The sequence below is a fragment of the Lepus europaeus genome, chromosome 2 (assembly GCF_033115175.1).
Source record: "Lepus europaeus isolate LE1 chromosome 2, mLepTim1.pri, whole genome shotgun sequence".
NCBI lineage: Eukaryota > Metazoa > Chordata > Mammalia > Lagomorpha > Leporidae > Lepus > Lepus europaeus.
This window is the reverse complement of record NC_084828.1, coordinates 151,916,991-151,939,090: the sequence shown is the minus strand read 5'-3', so window position 1 is coordinate 151,939,090 and position 22,100 is coordinate 151,916,991. Positions and strand designations below refer to the sequence as shown.

The following is a 22,100-nucleotide window of genomic DNA, read 5'->3' as shown; positions in this document are numbered from 1 at the left end:
TATGTGTTCATGGTTCAATTTAGGTAGGTTGCATGTGTCCAGGAATCTATCCATTTCTGATAGATTTCCCTGCTTGCTGGCATACAACTCTTTGTAGTAATTTCTGCTGATTCTTTTTATTTCTGTGGTGTCTGTTGTTAATGTTTCCTTTTTCATCTCTGATTTTATTGATTTGGGTCTTTTCTCTTCTTTCTTAGTTAGTTGGGCCAATGGTGTGTCAATTTGTTTATTTTTTCAAAAAGCCAGTTCTTTGTTTGGCTAATCTTTTGTAATTTTTTTTATTCAATTCTGTTGATTTCTTCTCTGATTTTAATGATTTCTCCTCTCCTACTAGATTTGAGTCTGGTTTGCTGCAGTTTTTCTAGATCCTTGAGATACATTGAAAGCTCATTTATTTGGTGCCTTTCCAGTTTATTGATGTAGGCACTTATTGATATAAACTTTCCTCTCAACACTGCTTTTATTGCATCCCATAAGTTTTGATATGTTGTGTTTTTGTCCTCATTTACTTCCAGGAAGTTTTTGATTTCTCTTTTTATTTCTTCTATGACCCAGTGTTCATTCAGGAGCATGTTGTTCAGTCTCCATGTGTTTACATATGCTCTAGGGATTCCTGAATTGCTAATTTCCAGCTTCATTCCACTGTGTTCTGAGAAGCTGCATGGTATGATTCTAATTCTTTTGAATTTGCTGAGACTTGCTTTTTTGGCCTAGTATGTGGTCAAGATCGTGGAATAGGGAGGGAGCACACTGATAGTCTGGGAAAAGATAGTTTAATAAAAGTGGAGATACTGTAGTTTCAGGGAGGAGTTAGGGAAAAAACTGCAGAGGAAACTCTTCCGGTACTAGTGGGACATGGTGGACCTACGTGGAGGGCACGGGCACCCACGGCTCGGGACCCCAGCTGCTGAGTCTATATACCAGCACTGGAAAGGGAGGGGCCAGTGCTCAGACACTGACTGCCTTCAAGGAGAATAGCTCAGCAGTGTGGAATTACTTCCCTTCTGAATAAAAAGAGAGAGAGAGAGAGAGAGAGAGAGAGAAGATTTACCACGCCAAACCTGGGTGTGTCACCTTTGGCACACCCTTAACCCTGAAGAAATGAGCAGAGCTCTCTGGCCACACCCATCATAAGCCTCTAAAGATCCACCAAAAGAAGACAGTCCACTTAATCTAGAGTCATTGTATAACGAGAAAAGCCAACACAGCGAGAAAAAAAAAAGAAGAAACCAAAGAATATCTCTAGAATGCCAAACAACAAATGCAGAAACTGAGGAAACAAGAACAAGAAGACATTTTGATGCCCCCAAATGAACAAGACACCCCAATTCAAGATTATGAAGATGATGAGATAGAAGAAATGCAAGATATGGATTTCAAAAAATTTATGATAAGAACATTTAGAAGTTCTCAAAAACAAATTCTTGAACTACAGAAATCCTTACTGGACAGGATAGAAAATCTCTCTCATGAAAATGAAATCTTAAGGAGGAATCAAAATGAAATGAAGAATTCAATAGATCAAATGACAAACACAAAAACAGAATCAGTGAAGCAGAATATTGGACTTAGAAGACAGAGCACAGGAAAGTATACAGTCAAACCAAAGAAAAGAAGAGGAAATTAGAAATCTAAAAAATATTGTTGGGAATCTACAGGATACTATTTTAAAAAAGCCAACATTCGGGTTCTAGGAGTTCCTGAAGGCATGGAGAGAGAGAAAGGATTAGAAGGCCTTTTTAGGCCAGCGCTGCAGCTCACTAGGCTAATCCTCTGCCTGTGGTGCCGGCACCCCGGGTTCTAGTCCCAGTCGGGGCACTGGATTCTGTCCCAGTTGCTCCTCTTCCAGGCCAGCTCTCTGCTATGGCCCGGGAAGGCAGTGGAGGATGGCCCAAGTGCTTGGGCCCTGCACCCGCATGGGAGACCAGAAAAAAGCACCTGGCTCCTGGCTTTGGATCAGCGCAGCACACCAGCTGCAATGCGCTGGCTGTAGCAGCCATTTGGGGGGTGAACCAACGGAAAAAGGAAGACCTTTCTCTCTCTCTCTCTCTCTCTCACTGTCTAACTCTGCCTGTCAAAAAAAGGCCTTTTTTGTGAGATACTAGTAGAAAACTTCCCAGTTAGGAGAAAAATAGAGACATCCTAGTACAGGAATCTCATAGAACCCCTAATAAACAGGACCAAAAGAGATCCTCACCACGACACGTTGTAATCAAACTCACCACAGTGAAACATAAAGAAAATATTCTAAAATGTGCAAGAGAAAAACGTCAGATTACTCTCAGAGGATCTCCAATTAGACTCATAGCAGACTTCTCTTCAGAAACCCTACAGGCTAGGAGGGGATGGCAAAATATAGCCCAGGTACTAAGAGAGAAATAACTGCTATCCCAAAATATTATATCCTGCAAAGCTCTCATTTGTGAATGAAGGTGAAATAAAGACCTTTCATAACAAACAGAAATTGAAAGAATTTATCACCACTAGCCCAGCCCTGCAAAAAGATGCTTAAAGATGTGTTACACACATAAACACAGAAACACGGTCATCAATATGAAAGAAGGTAAAGGAAGAAAACCTCACAGTAAAAGATCACATGAAGTTCAAAGCATATATTAGAAATATCTCTGGGAAAATGGCAGGGCAAAGTTACTACTTATCAATAGTCACACTGAACGTTAATGGCCTCAACTCTCCAGTTAAAAGACACAGACTGGCTGAATGGATTAAGGAGCAAAACCCATCTATTTGCTGCTTACAAGAAACACATCTTTCCAACAAAGATGCGTGCAGACTGAAAGGGAAAGGTTGGAAAAAGATATTCCATGCCAACAGAAACCAAAAAAGAGCTGGCGTAGCCATCTTAATGTCAGACAAAATAAACTTTAACACAAAAACTGTTAAAAGAGACAAAGAGGGGTACTATATAATGATTAAGGGATCAATTCAACAGGAAGATGTAACTATTATAAATGTATATGCACCTAATTACAGGGCACCGGTTTATTTAAAAGATATGTTAAGGGACTTAAAGGGAGACTTAGGCTCCAATACAGTGGTATTGGGGGACTTCAATACTCCACTTTCAGAAATAGATCAACTGGACAGAAGATCAACAAGGAAACAGCAGATTTAATCAACACTATAGCCCAAATGGATCTAACAGATATCTACAGAACTTTTAATCCTACACTTAAAGAATTTACATTCTTTTCAGCAGTACATGGAAGATTTTCTTTTTTAAAGATTTATTTATTTATTTGAGAGACAGAGTTACAGAGGGAGAAAGAGAGAATGAATTTTTCATCTACTGCCGCAGTGGCTGGAGCTGGGCTGATCCAAAACCAGGAGCCAGGAGCTTTTTCTGGGTCTCCCACACAGGTGCAGGGACCCAAGGACCTGGGCCATCTTCTACTGCTTTCCCAGGCCATAGCATGGAGCTGGATCAGAAGAGGAGCAGCCAGGGCACGAACCAGCACCCATATGGGATGTCAGCACTGCAGGCAGAGGCTTATCCCACTCTGCCACAGCGCTGACCCAGGAGATTTTCTATCAGTAGTTTACTTTTCAAGTGCCTACAATAGTCAGGACTATGCCAGGATGAAGCCAGGAGACAAAAACTCCCTCTGGGTTTCCCATGATGAATGTGTATGGGGCCCCAAGCGGCAGTTTAACCCACTGCACCTCAACTCCCATCCCCACGCTTTTGCTTTCAAGGGCATTTATGGTTTCCAAGTTCTTAATGCCTAATTTTTAAAAAGATTTATTTATTTGAAATTCAGCAGAGTGACAGAGAGGCAGAGGGAGATGGAGGTCTTCCATCTGCTGGTTCACTCCCCAAATGGCCTCAATGGCCAGAGCTGTGCCTATCAGAAGCCAGGAGCCAGGAGCTTCTTCCAGGTGTCCCACATGGGTGCAGGGGCCCAAGCACTTGGTCTATCTTCTACTGCTTTCCCAGGCCATAGCATGGAGCTGGATCAGAAGTGGAGCTGCGGCCGGTGCCACGGCTCACTAAGCTAATCCTCCGCCTGCGGCGTCAGCATCCCAGGTTCTAGTTCCGGTCTGGGCTCCGGATTCTGTCCCGGTTGCCCCTCTTCCAGTCTGGCTCTCTGCTGTGGCCCGGGAGTGCAGTGGCCCTGCACCCCATGGGAGACCAGGAGGAAGCACCTGGCTCCTGGCTTCCGATTGGCACTGTGCGCCGGCCATAGCAGCCATTTGGAGGGTGAACCAACGGAAGGAAGACCTTTCTCTCTATCTCTCTCTCTCACTGTCTAACTCTGCCTGTCAAAAAAAAAGAAAGTGGAGCTGCCAGGACTCATACCGATGCCCATGTGGGATGCCCGTGCTGCAGACCGGGGCTTTAACCCTCTGCACCACAGTACTACCCCCATGCCGTAATTTCTGGAAGCCTCCTACTTTGAGGGCAGGGACAGTCGTGCCTGTTTGCCCAGCACATGGCAGGTATTCAGATACATAGACACGGAGTGGAGGAATGAACGATTATCACTATCTCCATTTTATAGGTGGGGACACTGAGACTCGAGTACATCCCCTGGCTTGGCAGGTAACGTACCTAGCAAGTAGCAGAGCCGAGGCCAAGGCCTTAGATCTTGAGACCCCTTGTTCAGGGCTCATTCTGGGGTCTCTTAGTCACTAATGGAGAAAGCAGCGGAGCAAGGGCTGTGATTGGTCCCTGTGGTCCCACCCTGGAGCTAAGCACCCAGCAGTGCCTGGCACAACCTGCCGTGCCTGCAGCCAAGTGGTAACACATCAGAACTAAAGGCAGCTTCAGAGGCGAGCTGAAACCCTGGTTGTTTTTGAACCTCCCCTTTCACAAAGCTGTACAAGGGTTGAGGTGACAGAGGCTAGGAAGGGTTGTGTGTGGACAATAAAATATTCACCGTAATAGTTTATCCCGTGCGCCTGTGCAACCTGGAGCAGCATTCATGTGCCTGTTCTTAACACCCAGTCCATGCCTGTGTTTGCAAGCTCCCCCGCCCCACGGTCTGTCAGGGTCCCGAGGGAGGCTCAGAGCGGGCAGTGGTCTGGGGTGTCTGTGGGAAGAGTGTGTGTGTGTGTGTGTGTGTGTGTGTGAGTGGGTGAGTATGTGTTGGTTTCTGCCCCATATCCTGTGCCTCTGAAGCCTTTGTTGAACACTGTGTTGCCATGGGTCAGTGTTTTATAATAGTTCATCAGCGCTGCCCAGCAGGACTTGGTGTGGTGACGAGATGTTCTGTGTCTGTGCTGTGCCACCCGGGAGTCGCTAGATGCACGTGGCTGCCGGGCCCTTGGGATGCAACTAATGCTGCTCAGGAACGTAAGTTTTGAGTTTATTGTATTGCAAAGTGTATGCTATTGTATTCATCATGGCCATAGATGACTAGTGGCTATCATATTGGAATACACAGCTCTCTGGTTTGTTTTTTTAATAAAAGGCAATAAGTCCAATTCCCAGCATTAATTATAGGCATTAGTTATAGACATTCTGGTAACGTCGTCATCAAAATGGAAGCTCAGGTCCCTGCTCCGCCTCCAGTTCCAGCCTCCTGCTGATGTGCGTCCCGGGAGGCAGCAGATGATGGCTCAAGGAGTTGGGCTTCTGCACCCATGTGGGAGACCTGGATTGGGTTCTGGGCTCCCAGCTTCTGCCTGGCCCAGTGTTGGCCCCCATGTGCATTGCAAGAGTGAACCAGTAGATGGGAGACCTCTCTGCCTCTCTTTCTCTGTGTGTGTGTGTCTGTCTGTTCCTGTCAGTCCTTGTGCCTCTTAAATAAAGTAAATAATTTTTTAGGAATCCCTTACAGCAGCATGTGGACTAGTGTTTTACCAAACAGCTGGGCACTGTAGTTTAGTCAGGTTACCATGGTGCTTCGCTCATTAGACCCAGATACCGTGGAGTTGGAACGCTCTCTGATCCCTCCCGGATAGCATCCTGCATGGCCAGTGGACTCCACATTACACCCGGCTTCCATTTAAAGCAAATCGGCTCCACGTCCCATTTCTCCCTAACTGGCTTCCCCCTGACCGCAGCGTGTCGTCTGAGGCACACACGTGTGTCCTGGCGTGTCCACAGCCTGGGCCTGTGCTTACGCTCATCATTAGAGCTCGGCACTGAGCCGGGAAGTAGAGTAACGGACCATCGATGCTGATGGAAGTGACTGCTTCAATAGACAACCAAGATGGTGCCATTTCTTACAAGTGAAGGCTTTTTATATAACGAGTAAAAAGCTAGAAGTTGTCTTGATAACATGAGCTCTGTTTATAATTGCCATGGAGATTGTTCTTAGGCATTATAGAGATTAGAATGAAGTCTTAGATCAATCAAAATGACCGTATTTGCTTTTTGGTACCTAACCCCATACTTGTTGCTCCTTTAAGGATCTGGAGCAGGATGGTTCTTAAAGGTGTCAGAAATAAGGTTGAGGTAGATGAGGGTGTATTTTGGTTTAGGTTGGTATCTGAATGTGCATCTTGGCACAGGTGGAGAGAGTGGTATTATCGACGGTGTACTGGGCTACTCAGATTTGGGCATTGTCTTAATTTATTTCCTCTCCTGAGGGGTATTTTTTAAAGATTTATTTATTTTATTAGGAGCAGCTGGGACTTGAACCAGCACCCATATGGGATGCCAGCACTACAGGCTGGGGCTTTAACCCGCTGTGCCACAGCGCCGGCCCCAGCAATTAAGTCTTATGTGTATCATAGTGGTAGACACAAAATACATTCATCAGGGTTCATCCCTGGCCACGAGCACTCCTCAAGTTCTACATGCTGTTGGTGACCTCTGCTCACAGGGGTCTAGGTGCTAATCATATGTTAACTATTTCCAAATCTGGACCCTTTGTCTGGATTTTCTTGGAGGTTCAGAGCTATGCAGTCCCGGGAGCAGCTGATGGATTCACCATCCATCTCAGGGGAGACGCTAAGGGAAGTCACCAGTGTTTTCTTCCTCAGCGCTTGGTTTCCTCAAATGCTCGGTATCCATTCGGCACATCTTGCCAGAGTCTCCCACCCAGAGCCTCTGGAATCCCTCTCTCCATTCTCCCCACACCAAGTCCATTGCATTCCAGACCCTCACCAGCACTTAAACTACCCCAGGGTCCTCATGAGGACACGATGGAGCCGATACGGAAGAACCAGTCACCAAGTCAGGTCACCGTCTAGAGCTGTGTGCGCTCCATGCGTTCAAGTGCACTGCCTGCAACATTTCCCTAACAACGGTGATCACTGAGAACAGCTGTGAACAGCTCTCCTACAAAGAAAGTTCACAGCCATTATCTTAGGTCATAAAGAATACCATACAGGGCCAGCGCTGTGACGTAGCAGGTAAAGCCGTCGCCTACAGTGCAGGTGCCAGTTCAAGACCTGGCTGCTCCACTTCTTCTTCTTCTTCTTCTTCTTTTTTTTTTTTTTTTTTTTTTGACAGACAGAGTGGACAGTGAGAGAGAGAGACAGAGAGAAAGGTCTTCCTTTACTGTTGGTTCACCCTCCAATGGCCACCGCGGCCGGCACACTGTGGCCAGCGCACCAAGCTGATCCAAAGCCAGGAGCCAGGTGCTTCTCCTGGTCTCCCATGGGGTGCAGGGCCCAAGCACTTGGGCCATCCTCCACTGCCTTCCCGGGCCACAGCAGAGAGCTGGCCTGGAAGAGGAGCAACTGGGACAGAATCCGGTGCCCCGACCGGGACTAGAACCCGGTGTGCCGGCGCTGCAGGCGGAGGATTAGCCTATTGAGCCGCAGCGCCGGCCTGCTCCACTTCTAATTCAGCTCTCTGCTATGGCCTGGGAAAGCAGTAGAAGATGGCCCAAGTCCTTGGGTCCCTGCACCTGCATGGGAAGACCCACAAGAAGCTCCTGGCTCCTATCTTCGGATTGGCCCAGCTCTGGCCATTGCGGCCAATTGGGATGGAAGACCTCTCTCTCTCTCTCTCTCTCTCTCTCTCTCTCTCTCTCTCTCTCTGCCGCTACTTCTCTCTGTGTGTAACTCTGACTTTCAAATCAATAAAATAATTCTTTAAAAAAACTTAGTTGCATGAACAAAAAACAGGATTCAGTTTAGCTATGTGTACACAGTCAAATTACTTTGTTAAAAAAAAAAAAAAGGAAAAAGGAAGTAGACTAGCTAGGGTACACAGCAAGCCAGGAGAGACAAGGGCCGCAGAGTGTAGCCAAATATTGATCTTGATGAAATCTAAATGTGGTCTTCTGGTTACACAACGACGCGCCCTTTCTGGTAAACAACTTGGCAGGCTGTACGAAGCCTTTGAAAAGTTAATATCCTTTGACCTATGAATTCTGCTTGCAGGAATCACCGAAGCAAGGAAGCAGAGCTGCAGATGAAGATTTGTGCACAAACACACTTCATCTTCTTGGGACGTGGGTTTGCCTGGCAGGCTTGAGATAGTGGAGCATTTAATTTCAGCATCTTTTTTTTTTTTTTTTTTTGACAGGCAGAGTGGACAGTGAGAGAGAGAGACAGAGAGAAAGGTCTTCCTTTGCTGTTGGTTCACCCTCCAATGGCCGCCGCGGTTGGCGCGCTGCGGCTGGTGCACCGCGCTGATCCAATGGCAGGAGCCAGGTGCCTATCCTGGTCTCCCATGGGGTGCGGGGCCCAAGTACTTGAGCCATCCTCCACTGCACTCCCTGGCCACAGCAGAGAGCTGGCCTGGAAGAGGGGCAGCCGGGACAGAACCGGCGCCCCGACCGGGACTAGAACCCGGTGTGCCAGCGCCGCAAGGCGGAGGATTAGCCTAGTGAGCCGCGGTGCCGGCCTATTTCAGCATCTTTTAAAAAGGACTTTGTAGGTCTGCGGTACCATGGTACTGGGCACACAGTTTGCCTTGGTGTGTAAGACAGAAGATGAGCATGCAAGGAAATCTCTGCCCGTGGTCCCCCACTCTCCTTTGACCTCGGCGTCCTGTGCTGGGAAGACTGGAGACCTGCTTGTCTGCTGGGTGAAGGCAGGGCGTGTGCTGGGGGAGGGGGAGGGGAGTCTCAAGACATAGGGTTCCAGTGCCGTGAGCTCTAGTTCAGCCTCAGTTCTGGGCACTCCTGGGTTTACATTTACTCTTGGCAAGCACTTCTTTTTTTTTTTTTTGGACAGGCAGAGTGGACAGTGAGAGAGAGAGAGACATAGAGAAAGGTCTTCCTTTGCCGTTGGTTCACGCTCCAATGGCTGCCGTGGCTGGCGTGCTGCGGCTGCTGCACCGTGCTGATCCGAAGGCAGCAGCCAGGTGCCTCTCCTGGTCTCCCATGGGGTGCAGGGCCCAAGCACTTGGGCCATCCTCCACTGCCTTCCCAGGCCACAGCAGAGAGCTGGACTGGAAGAGGAGCAACCAGGACAGAATCTGGCGCCCCGACCAGGACTAGAACCCAGTGTGCTGGCGCCGCAAGGCAGAGGATTAGCCTATTGAGCCGCAGCACTGGCCTACAAGCACTTCTAGAAGCTTCCTCACACACCATCAAGGTGCACCCATGACAACCTCCCTTCCTTTACCTGATTGCCCTTCTCCCTTGCCTTCACATAGCTGGTGAACTCCTATTCACCCTTCAACACCTCTGGCAGATTTGGTCACTGAATACGTTTTATTCAGCATAGTCTTTTGAAAAAAGAATTGGCTTTTATTGCATTCCCGTGAGGTGTGCACACTTCGGTCTGCCACACTTCCTACCTCTCCCTGTTGTGTTACACCATTTCGTTTGGGACAGCTCTGACCTTCCAATAGAGACTTCTTTCAACTCCCATTCAAACCACAATAATCACTTCAGTCATAACACTTTTGGGACACTTTTAAATCCATGGCTGCATTCATTACTCTCTATTATAAACCATTCTTTTAAAGATTTATTTATTTGAAAGTCAGAGTTATGGAGGGAACTCTCGAGAGGGAGAGGAGAGACCGCTTCCATCCACTGGTTCACTCCCCAGATGGCCATAATGGCTGGTGCTGGGCCAGGCTGAAGCCAGGAGCCAGGAGCTTCTTCTGGGTCTCCATCGTGGGTAGCAGGGGTCCAAGCACTTGGGCCATCTTCCACTGCTTTTCCCAGGTCATTAGCTGGGAGCTGGATCAGAAGTGGAGCACCCAGGACAAGGACCCCATGTGGGATGCTGGCGTTCCTGGTGGGGGCTTTACCTGCTATGCCACAAAGCCAGCCCCAAAGCAATTCTTCAGATACTTACTTTTCTTCATTTCTAAAGATGATATGAATATTCATTAGGTGAATGTTGAAAAATCACACACAAGTAGCGAGAATCCCTCGTCCTTGCACTCCTCGGTTTACAGTGCTGGTTTCCTTGTGGTGACTGTCCCCATGCGTGGTCTGTGTGCCTAGATTAACCTGGGACTCCATCCGCAAAGTCATAACACTGAGTCTACAAAGGTTAGAATCTTGAGCTTTTAATATAACATTGTGATACGAGCGTTCATGGTTTCATGTCAGTGGAATGACTTCTAGAAGCCGTGTCCGATAATTGGCTGCTAGACCTGTTTTCTCCGTGGTCGGATAGAAGGAGCAGGAGCCAGGGCAAGGCTCCGCCTCATTCCATTTGAGGACTGCACGGTCCACTGCCTTTCTCCTGTTGCTTATGTTACCAGGAAAATTGGAACTACAGTTTATGTAGAGTTGCTCCCCTTCACCTAAGGTTTTCGGTATAATGATCTCCCTACTCTTTTTCTTTTAAAAAGTTTTATTTATTTAAGCAGAGCAAGATAGAGGGAGGGAAGGAGAAGAGGGAGAGATAAAGATGTGCTGTGTACCGATTCACTCCCCAAATGCCTGTGATAGCCAGGGCTGGGCCAGGCCAAAGCCAGGAGCTAGGAGTCCTGTCTGTATCTGTCATGTGGTGCCGGGGGCTCGACTCTTTGAGCCGTCCTCAGCTGCCTGCCATGGTGCACATTAGCAGGAAATTATAGTCAGAAGTGGAGCGGGGATTTGAACCCAGGAACTCCGGTATGGGATCTCCCGGGCTGTCCCAAACATTCACTCCCATTCTTTTCTTCGAGAACTTACGTTAGCTATCTTCTGGAAGCATTCCAAAAATAATTTCTAAAATAACTGGCATCAGATTAATGGGTAAAAAATGAATTTTCAGAGTGGAAAGGATGACTCTCAGTAGTTTTGTTTTTGACTTTTGAAGAGGAAATTGAATCAGCCATGAGCATGTGAGTAGACACGCACCTGTCCGTTTACCTACGTGGGTGTGTGGTGGCTGTGTTTCCCCACCTCTGCCCGCTGTGCCAAAAACTCCCGTCTAAAAAGGAAGCTCTGTGGGTTATGAAATGCCACCTGCCAGTTAGTGTATGGCTCTCTGGGTATACTGTATTTAGGTGGTACCCTGGGGGACAGGACGCGGGGGAGTCATAAGAAGAGAAATAAATAAATAAACACTGCCAAAAATGAACTTCCTCTTTCAAAGTCTATTTCAAATAGAACCTTTGGCTATGCTCATTAAAAAAAAAAAAAAAAAAAACACCATTAGGGGCTAATTCCCTGCTTCAAAGAGAGGTGGTCCCAGCCCCTCATAGCCAGATGCTTTGCTTTGCCCTCAGCACAGTGGCGGGAAATCCCGAGACCAGGCTTTTGGTCTCCATCAGGGGCAGCGTGCAGGGGCCGCCTCGAGCAGGGCTCCACCAGCCGGACATTGTGCGCGTTCACGCTGGACCTCAGCGAGGTGCGTGCACGCCCAACGTGCGCCTGGCGGAGCCCACCTCATCCTCGTTTCGTTCGCTTGCAGGTACAGGAGGCCGCCAGCCAGGGCCTGAAGTTCGTCGGTGTTATACCTCAGTACCATGCCTCTCCGAGCCCTGCAGGCGGGAGCCCCACCACGCCCACCGCGCCCACTGCCCACAGCTCAGCTGGTGCCGGAGATGCCAAGAGCGCACGTGGGACTCGTACGTCCTTGGAGCAGGAGAGCCCCGGGGCTCCCGTGGGGAGGGATCAGAGCCTGGAGCCTGGCGGAGGCCCAGCCGAGCAGCTCTCCCCAGCGGAGGGAGTGAGCCAGGCCCGGGATGCACCGGACGACGACCTGTCAGAGGTGCCTGCGGAACCAGCCCCGGGGAGTAAGTATGTCGGCACCGGGCAGGACCCCTTCACATTGTGACAGCCATCAGTGCCTGAACGTTAGCCTGGGGATTCCAAAATAACACAGCAGCGGCAGTAGGAAGAGCCAGCGTTTCTTTCCATTTTTTGGTTTTAATTTGTATAACTTCGATTTGTTACTTTTCATTTTATTCAAAAAGCAGAAAAACAGTGAGAGTTTTGTTATCTGCTGCTTTACTCCCCAAATGCCCACAGCAGCCAAGGCTCGGCCAGGCCAAAACCAGAGCCCAGAACTCAATCCATGTCTCTCCCACGTGGGCGGCAGGGCCCTAAGTCCTTGAGCCACCACCTGCTGCCTCCCAGACGAGCAGTAGCCTGAAGTGGAGCTGGGACTTGAGCCAGGAGCTGTGATAAGGGACTTGGGTGTCCCACACAGGTGCCACAGTGGTCACCTCCATTATCATTATTAGCTGTGTGCTAATTCTTGGAATTAATTAGCCCCCTGCACACAATGAGGAGCAATGTACATGAGCGTGGAAAGCTGCGATGATTTCTTTTGCCATGTCTGTACATCTTCGGGAGAAGATACGGGGTGATTCTTTCTTCTTTGCAAAGTTGATTTAGAGAGGGACAGACTGCGGCTGCCTCCCTTCTGGGATGAGTTAGGACCAGAGTTTGACCAGGCGAGGCTGGGCCCGTCCTAGGCATGGGAAGCACACTTCTTTCCTTGTGTGATGTTTCGCTCTGTTGGAGGCCTGTCCAGGTCTTCATCCAGACACCTGGGCTGGGCTAGATGGAAAGGCAAGGGGAGCATAGAGCTCGAGATGGTGTCTCCCAGCCTGCCACTGGCTCCCCGTCTGTGCCTCAACTTCTCACCCTTAAAATCGGCATAGAACGGCTGATTCTTATTGAAAGGCTGCGTGTTGAGAGCACCCAGCACGGCTGACTCAGACGTGTGACTGCTTGTTCTATGGGGTCAGGGCTCCAGTGCCGACCCCTGGCTTTCGTGAACCCTAAGCTTGAGAAAGGAGAGAGTCAGCGCCACCGTCTCTGAGGCCTTTTAGACTTCTGCTGCTGCCCAGGGAGCCTTGTCCTAGAACCTGCTGCCGCCCTGGCAATCTTTGCCTCCCGGGGCACGCGCAGACACCCCCAGCTCCCAGAGCCCTGGCCTTGTGTGTCTCCTCGGGTCCCTGCTTGTGACAATAGCCAGACCCTGTGGAGAGGAAGGGGTCGTGGCTGTGTTTCAAGAGCAGAGAGCCCAGTGGTGGAGCTGTGTCCGTGGTGGCATGGTCACCATCAGCTCCTCCTCTGGTTCACAGCCGCCCTGTCTACAGTGAGTTTGCCCCGGGATTCTCTGACGCGAGGCAGCAGCGATCCCTCCCCCCCACCCACCGCCCCCTTCCTGCTGCAGAGTCGAGGTCTGTGTCAGGTGATGAGCGCTTGCCAAGGGGGTGTGCAGGCTCGGCGAGGACAGAGATGCCAGTCACGATGTGGGTTTCCTGTCCCCCTCCCCGCCCCCACCCTGAGGAGTCTGGGCTGAATCCTTCCCCAGGGTCGTCTCGGGGTCTCCTCATGACAGCTTTGTGAGGGATGCTCTGTTCTGATGCCCAGAACAGCACAGATAAAGGAGAATCCCCTTCCATACCCTCACAGGGTGATGGGCCCTGGGCTTCCGGGGCACCCTGTTCTCCTCGGCCATGGCCTTCACCTGACCTTGGCCTCACTCCTCCTAATCTTTTTCCTGGGGAGTCTTATCATTTCCTTCCCTGAGAAGTCCACTCACTGTCACCCCCAAAACACGCACGCAAGGCCCCCTCCCAGCTGGCCTGCCTCGGGCTCCCTAGGGGGTGCGGTGCTGTCCGTCCTCTCTGCCAGGTGGATTCAAATCCACAGACAGCAGGGCGGTTCTGAGACCACCAAGGGCAGCCTCCTTCCTTCCCCGCTTCGCTGTGGCTAATCCATCCCCTCCATGGGGGCTTGTGTCCCGGGGAGCCTCGTCCGGAGCCAGAGCAGAGGGCCCCTCGCCGTCCCGTGGGGGCCGGGTGCTGATGTCCTCCCTGCCCACCTCGGTCCCTCTGCCTGCCCTGGGACTCTTTTCTCCTGCTCCAGGGGAATGTCGTGTGGCTTTGCGGTCCCTGCTGTGCAGCCATCACCTGAGCTAGCTCTGCAGGGGCAGCCCCTGCACCTGAATTCTGCAGCTTCCGATAGAGAAGCAAGGTGGCCACATGAGTTCCAGAATGTTCTAAGTGTCACCAATAATCATTAAAAAGTCTTCCAAGCACTGCCCTTCCTTGCTTGCAACCAAATGCTTGGGATCCCCAGGCAGAACCCGAGCCGGCCCTCCCCACTGGTTCTTGTCTTGAGGGGGTTTCAGTCAGCTGACCTCAGCAGGCAACTCGGGGTGGAGACCTAAGGCTTGGGGACTCTCGTGACGGATGCCTCCTGCCCTAGGTCCTCCCCTCCCCAGGCCTCCCAGACCTGCCGCCTGCCGCCAGCCTGTGGGCCTTTCACAGTATCCATTGATGCAAATATGGAGCTCTTTGCTATGGCCACTCTGCTTTCTGTGTCTCCCGTGACATCAGCCTCTCGGGAGAGTCCAGAAAGAGCCCAGGGCTTGGGGGTCGGAAAGCCTGTTGGCCCTGCCGTGCGTGGCCTTGTGATTTCTGGGGATCTATTTAACGCACCTGGGCATAGGATGGTGCTGCCTATCCCACAGAGGGTGGAGGATCACGGGAGGGGCTGCTCTGGGACTCAGGCCCAGGCTGCTGTCATCCATACAAGTGGGTCCCTTTCCCCACTGCCCTGGCACGCTGGCCTCGCATGGGCCCGGGGTGCCGTGCCGCCAGTCCCCACGCCTGGGAGCAGCCTGATGCAGCCTCCCCCAGATGAGAAGCCCGAACCCTTCTGCCCTCTCTTCCCAAAGCAGACTTGTGTCTACACTCCCAGTAGTGACCTGAGCCGGCCGCAGCCCCGCCCAGCCCCAGGCTGACTCCGGGTCGTGCTCTACTGACTCTGGCTTCTCTCCAGGCTCTAGGACCCAACCAGCCCCCTTGCCAGGTCCAGGCGTGGAAGTCAGGCTCATCCCAGGTCGGCTGGAGATGCCTGAACCGCGAGGCCAAGCTCTCTGGGCAAGAAGCCTGTGCCCCTGGGCCTTGGGTGCGCTGCCAGGGCCGGCCTCGGCCGCTCTCGGAACCTTCTCGGGAACAATGCCTTCCTTGCTCCTTTGGGACATTCCGTCCCATGTCTGGAAAAATCCTCCATCGAGGTCATGGCAGTGTCACAGAGCAGCTGAGAAATTTAAACAAACTCGGGGCTGCTTTTTGGAGCCCTCCATGCCTGCTCGTGTGAGTCGGAGGGCTGGAGTATTGAAACGTCAGAGGACATTGTGTTGGGACAGTGTCTCGCGGCTGGTTTCTGTGTGAGCAGAGCCGAGACCGTGGCCAGGGGACAGCGGGACAGCGGTTGACAAAGAAGGATTATGCATCCGAAGTCAGGCTGATCCCAATATTTTATGGCCACTAATGCTCAGGAGGCGCTTCGTTCCAACATCATTTCCTTTTCCTTCCTGGAAAATTTATTTCTGTCTCTGGCTTCAGTCCTGCCCCCTGGGGAGGATCGGGCGGGAAAGCTGGGTGGCTGTTTGCGCCCTGCACCTTGTCTGCCCGCCTCGGTCTTACTCCGCCTGCCCCTGGCCCTGGCCCAGGCTCCATCCCCCAACGCTCACACTTCTCCTTCTCGCCTTCCGCTTTTTCGGTTTCAGGCCGCACTTGGGCGAGTTGTGTTTGGGTGTTGCCCTGTGAGTGGGGATCCTTGCGTGTGGTCACGTGTCACCATATGTTGTGAGCATTTGGCCACTTCCAAATTCCCCGCTCAACTTCTTCGAAGAGGCTGTGACGCTCTTGCCTTTCGGTTCTTGTTGGCAGCAGCCTTAGAGTGGCAGGTGCTGGGGCACCTGGGGCCCCACCGTGGACAGCTCTGGCTGAGCCAGCGGCTCTCTTAGCCTCTCTGTGCCACCTGCCCTGGGGAGCCAGTGGCTCCGTGGGGACCTCCAGTGCCTGAGCTCCAGCTGCCTTGCCAGAGCCTGGCTGGCATGGACGTGGGCTGCGGTGTCTCTGGGTTGCACGAGCTCCAGTTGCCCCCATGATATAACAAAGGCACTGCTCGTTAGTAGCCTCTCTCCCTGTGTCTCCTGGGATTACTTCCCAAATAAGCGACTTATGAAGACAATCAGGGTCTGGTTTGGAAGAGATACCAGTGCAGCCGGGGACTCGCTGACGCACTGTGTGGTCTCTTGTCCTCAGTAGCTGCTGCCTTTCTTTGAACACTTGGCCTTGAGCACTTGAAAACACCCCAGCATCCCAACCCGTGGCTTCAAACCTTGCAAACCGTCCCCTCTGTCCCTCCATTCCTACGGCCTATATTCAGTCAAGAAAGAGCCTAATGGCTTCCAGCTCCGTGCCCCAGGTCTCCTGTCTCACGTGTAAGCGTGTCCTGGGTGGGGCTGGCTTGTTGAGTTTAGCAGGTAGACGGAGAATGGTCATTTGGGTGGCGCCGAAGCCTAGGCTGGTGCTGGTGTTGAGCATCCTCGTGGCCCCAGCTGCAGATGGGCACCTGTCCCAGTGCAGGGGCAGCTTGTGGCGGCTCCCCTGCTTTCTCAGCTGTGGCTCAGCACTGAGCCGCAGGGACTGGGGTCTTGGCTGACGCTCGCCCCGATGGGGCTGTGAGGAGGCTTCCTGTGGCCCCCGGGAGAAGGCAGGGAGCTGGGTGAGACAGACGCAGGGGTTACCTGGATGACTGCATTAGCGTCAGTGTGCCTCCCATCACCCCCTGCTCACGGCCAAGGCTAGTGGTTTGCCTTTACGTCACACAGCGAAGGTTCCTTCTGAAGTGGCATTTATTTGCATAAAGGAAATTGAGTCAGTTTGAAGCTAGTGTTTGGATGCCGCAGACATTGTGATACACTATGAGCCGCAGACATTGTGATACATTACGAGCTGGGAAATGGCCCCAGGTCGGGGGTCCAGGCCCCAGGTCGGGGGTCCAGGCGTCTCACGCAAGGAGCACTGGTGGGCTTTGTCCTCCTTGCTAATGTCCACCTTTGCTGATGACTTCTTTGAAAGAAGGTGGAGATTTTCTTAACCATTCCAAAAAGTTATTTTGGGAAACCAGAGCACATCCCTGACCAGCTTATGCGAGCAAAGCTTTTTAAGCTGGGTCAATGCTGATGGCTTGACTCACTGAATTACCCAAAAATAGACCTGCAGACTCAGATCAGCATTCCAGGCGTTCACTCCTGCAGGCTGCACCTGCTAACTCCTGCCCGGCAGCACGTACGTGTGTACGGCGGGCGCGAGGCGGCAGTTGGCTGTAGCCGTGACGGATTGCTGAAGAGTTGAGCTGTCAGCATAGGGACGGGCGAGCCGGAGCCTCACTCAGCCCCAGCGCCTGCCTGGCTGACGGAGCCCGGGTGCCACTCCAGGCAGAACCCTTGCTGACGGGAACATATTTATTTTTACATACCAACGATGTATTTTTGATGCACTTGATGAAGTGTTCTGGGTTCGGCCCCAGGAAGCACCACTGCTGTTTATAAATAGTGAGCTCAGGAGTGTGCGAGGTTCCCGGAATCAGTAGTGCTTTTGTTTGCCCGTGCTGGGCACAGTGCCCTTTTTTTTTTTTTTTTTTAAAGACCAAGTCCTGTCCAGATAGGTTTGCTTTGCTGTCCAAGACACATCTTTGCATGCATTTCTAGAAGTGTCTGTATTCAAATGAATGGTGGTCCGGCATCAGAGGCTGTGCCCCCCTCTCCCCCATCCGAAGCCCACCCTCTGAGGTCCCTGTCACCTGAGGGCGGCCGCCTTGGCTCCCTCTGAGGAGTGGGGATGTGGTATTTGGCCCCGGGCTGCCTTGTGGAGGCGTCGCCTTTGATCGCCTGTCCTGGGGGCTCCGGGTAGCCTTTTTCTGGGTGTTTGACCCTTCTCTGTCCCCTTTTCCAAACCCCAACAGGGATGGAGATCTTCGCCCTTTTCAACAAGCCCCAGAGCCATCGGCCGTGCCGGCAGTACTACCCCATCACCATCCCTCTGCGCGTCTCCAGGAACGGCCAGACCGTGAGCAGCTTGGACGCCAACTGGTTGGAGCACATGAGCAGCCACTTCCGGAAGGGGGGCGCGCTGGTGAACGCCGTGTTCTATCTGGGAGCCGGGACCGGTATGATTGACAGCCCCTGGATGGCCCTCGCAAAAGCGGCTTCTGACTCTTGTCATCTTAGCTCCTGTTTAGAGCCTGCTCTGTTCAGAATGGAACAGCGTTGTGGCCAGTACCCATCCATTTGACATCTGCTGCTGCTGCTGATTCTTTTTTGCAATATTTAATTAATTTATTTATTTGAAAGAGTTACAGAGAGGGAGAGGCAGAGAAAAAGAGAGTGGGAGAGAGAGAGAGACAGAGAGAGAGAGAGAGAGAGAGATATCTTCATCTGCTGGTTTCACTCACCAAATAGCCACAATGGCCAGGGCTAGGCCAGGCTAAAGCCAGGAACCAGGAGCTCCTTCTGGGTCTTCCACATGGGTGCAGGGCCCAAGTATTTGAGCCATCTTCTGTTGCTTTCCCAGGCCATAGCAGGGAGCTGGATCGGAAGCAAGAAGCTGGGATTCAAACTGTGCCCATGTGGGATGTCAGTGTCTCAGGTCGCAGCTTTACTCCTCACACCACAGCGCTGGCTCCCAGGCATTTGACTTCTAATGAGCACATCTTTCCAGAACTTTCCATAAAGTCCAGAACCTAAAGCTTCAGACGTCAGTGGGGATCAGCCAGGGATCTTCTGAAATGACAGAGAAAGGCGAGTGACTGTGTTATCAGTGGCAGCCTCAGTCTCCGTGAATTTTAAAGGCTGTTCCACTCCCAGGTTTTATTCATCACTCCCTGGGGTGAGGCCACTGCAGAAGTGGGACTAGTTTGGAGGCACCATTGCGGTGTGAAGTCCCAGCAGGCGGCACCCTCGAGTCGATGGCACAGAAGGAAATGAAACAGCCTGGCTTCCGTGAGCTCTGGCACACAGCCCCAGGGTCTGTGGCATCACCCCCTCCTGCCACCACAGTAAAGGGTCACCTCTGGGGGTTCTGTGGCTGCACAGGGGTAGCACTGTTGACGTCAGCCTTCCGAAGGCAGAAAGAAAGCCTGCCCGCAGTGAGAAGGATGCGTCAAGCTAGTAACGGGTTTCGGGTTAACACGGAGGCAGCTTGAGTAGCGAGGGTGCGTCAGAAGTGAGAGGCAGTTTGGGGAAAGGGGCCTACGTGACAGCACGTGCAGGTCCCGAGTCAGTGCGACGTAACACCAGATTATGGTACCCACAGGCCCTGGCGGAACCTGGCAGGGGGCACTGGCAGCTCTGTGCGTTGTTGTTAAGCAACAACAGAATCAGCAGAGTCCAGAGTGAGGTTTGCGTTGTACATTATTTGCAATCCTTGAAATGCCAGCAGGTGTCCTTAGACTGGAGATGCAGAGACATCAGTGTTAATCATAGTGAATGCACGCGCCTTCTGTCATCCCAGGCCTCGGAATGTGACTCAGCACGGACAGGTCTTGATTTATAGGCCAGACTCTTGCTATTATCTAAATACTGATACCCACTGTTCACGTGTGTAGAGCAGAGATCATAACCATGTGTCCAGTGGGTATAGGATGTGAGAAAAGGCGAGTGGCTCATTAAGGACACATGTACAGCCAGCGTCCAGTCCACTAGAACTTTCCGTTATGATGCTCATGTTCCATGTTGGAACCATCTAGTAGGGCAGCCACTCGCCATCCCTGGCTACTGAGCACTTGACATGTGGAACTGATTTTAAAGTTCAGTTAATTCCCAGCCAACTAAAATTAAATAATTATATGAGGATACTTACAAAAAGTTTGTAGAAAAATGGAATTAAATGATAAAGTTCTTTTGGGGCCAAAAAGTGTGGAAACCCACACGTAGTTGCATGGTTTTCTCACGCTACGTGTTTTCTGTGAGCTTCTTGAAGACTCCTAGCGTGCGACTGGTGTGTTGGACAGTGCTGATCTATGGCGTGCCTTTCATTAATACAGCTAAGGAGGCACCACCTCTGTTCAGTGGGGGCCGGTAGCCCCCTTACCCACAAGGAAGCCTCCGCAGGTGCCCGCCTAGGTCCCTGCAGCCAGGGACTGTCATGGTGTGTTGTGAGAGGCACCTTCCAGCTCTGGTAGTGTGCATACTTGGGGGGGGGGGGTGTTGACAGTCCTGATTCAGAGATGTTCACAGAAGCCGGCGAGCCCCTTTGCCTCCCTTCCTTGTGCAGGGATGCCCCATCGCCCTCCTTGGGTTGGGGCAGAAGTGACTGCTTGTACCCCCTCCTGGTGCCCACGGAAGGTCTCTGTGGCTGTGCGTAGTTTTGTGTCTTCCCCTGGGCAGCTGTGGTCCCCTTGTGCAGACGGTCAGTTATGCAGGTGGTTAGTTGTGTGGTGCTCGATATTCTCTTGGTGTGCACCGGAGTTGGGTCCCCGGACCCCTGCAGTATGCTCCAGGCCTCACATACAATGGCGTAAGTCACCTGTCATACCCTCCCATATACTCTTAACTCATCTCTAGGTCACCGGTAATACCTAAACAAAGTAACTGTTATGTTCATAGTTGATTTACTGCTTTGTTTAGGGAACAATGACAATGAATAGGAAGCCTCATGTTCAGTATAGACACAACTGTTATAAGTCTGAGTACACAGTTTTTAGAACTTTCTGGAATTTTTTTTTTTAAGTTTTTCAGTTCCAAGTTTGGTTGAATGTGTGGATGTGTAACTTTTGGATATGTAGGGGCTGATAATACTAACATTTTCTAACATTGTTTTTATGTGTTTATTTAAGAGAGAGAGAGAGTGCGTGAACCCCTATCCACTGGTTTGCCCCCCAAATGTCAGCAGTGGCAGGGACTGGGCAAAGCTGAATGCAGGAGCTGGGGTCTCAGTCTGGGTCTCCCATGTGGGTGGCAAGGGCCCGGCTGCTTGAGCATCAGCTGGTGCCTCCTGGAAGGTGTGCATTAGCAGGAAGAGGAGAAGGGAGCGGAGCTGGGACTTGAACCAGGGCACTGCAGTGGGGGATGTGGACAGCCCGAGGGCCCTATTTTTAACTGTGGCACCAAACACCTGCCCTTAAACTAGCGTCTTCAAGAAGCAAAGTAGCAGCTACGCAGATGCTCCCTGGTAGAATCCCCTTCCCATTCTTGGGAGAATTGGGGCATTAAACAGGAAATTGTCTCTTCGGCCCCAAGAGAGAACACCTTGAGAGTTCCTAAGGCCACTTCTTTCTTTCTAACTGTCTGGTTTTTGCAGTCAAGGCTGAGTTAACCTCCTCCACGCTCCTCTCAGCCCCTCACCCACCATCCAACCTGGAGTCCAAAGCCTTGGGTCACTTACCCTGTTGTTTCTTCGGGTTTGACTTGAGGGTTTGAGGTGCTGGGAGCCCCTCCCTTGGCTTTAACTGCATTAAATCCAGGCCTGAAGACAGCACGTGAAATCTGCCTTGGCCAGTGACTCCCGCTCCCTGGCTGTGCCTCGCGCTCTACCTCGGCTGCGTGTTCTGTCTCAGGGAGGGCTACAGCATCCTCAAACCAGAAGCCATTGAAACCCACTCTGCTCTTACTTCACTCGCAAATTTTTATGTATTTTATTTGAAAGGCAGAAAGAGCGAGAGGGAGGGAGGGTGGAAGAGAGAGAGAGAGATCTCACCCATCCTCAGGTTCACTTCCCAATGCCCACAACAGCCAGGCTAAGCCAGGAGCCCAGAACTCCATCTGGGTCTCCCACGTGGAGGCCAGGGCCCCAAGGACCTGAGCCACTATCTTCTGCCTCCCACAATGTGCGCTAACGGGGAGCTGCAGTGGAGAACAGAACTGGGCCTGGAACCTAAGTATTGCATTGTGGGATGCAGGCAGCTGAAACAGCGGTTTAACCCGCTGCGCCAAGCATCCTCCTTACTCTGATTGGAACGCTCTGTGGCTTGGGGGTGCTTCTGCCCTGAAAATACCCGTGCTTTCCCTCGGCCAGGGATGAA

The 22,100-nt window shown here is 51.5% G+C and overlaps 1 protein-coding gene across 5 annotated transcripts in view; it reads left to right on the top strand.

Moving 5' to 3' along the window:
• RFTN1 (raftlin, lipid raft linker 1) overlaps positions 1-22,100 on the top strand; it is a 225,564-nt gene that overhangs the window by 154,166 nt on the left and 49,298 nt on the right. For all 5 annotated transcript variants that reach the window (XM_062215040.1, XM_062215057.1, XM_062215030.1 and 2 more), the window contains exons 5-6: positions 11,734-12,058; positions 18,045-18,248. In XM_062215040.1, coding sequence (XP_062071024.1) covers positions 11,734-12,058; positions 18,045-18,248 — 529 coding nt within the window. The remainder of the gene's footprint in view (positions 1-11,733; positions 12,059-18,044; positions 18,249-22,100) is intronic.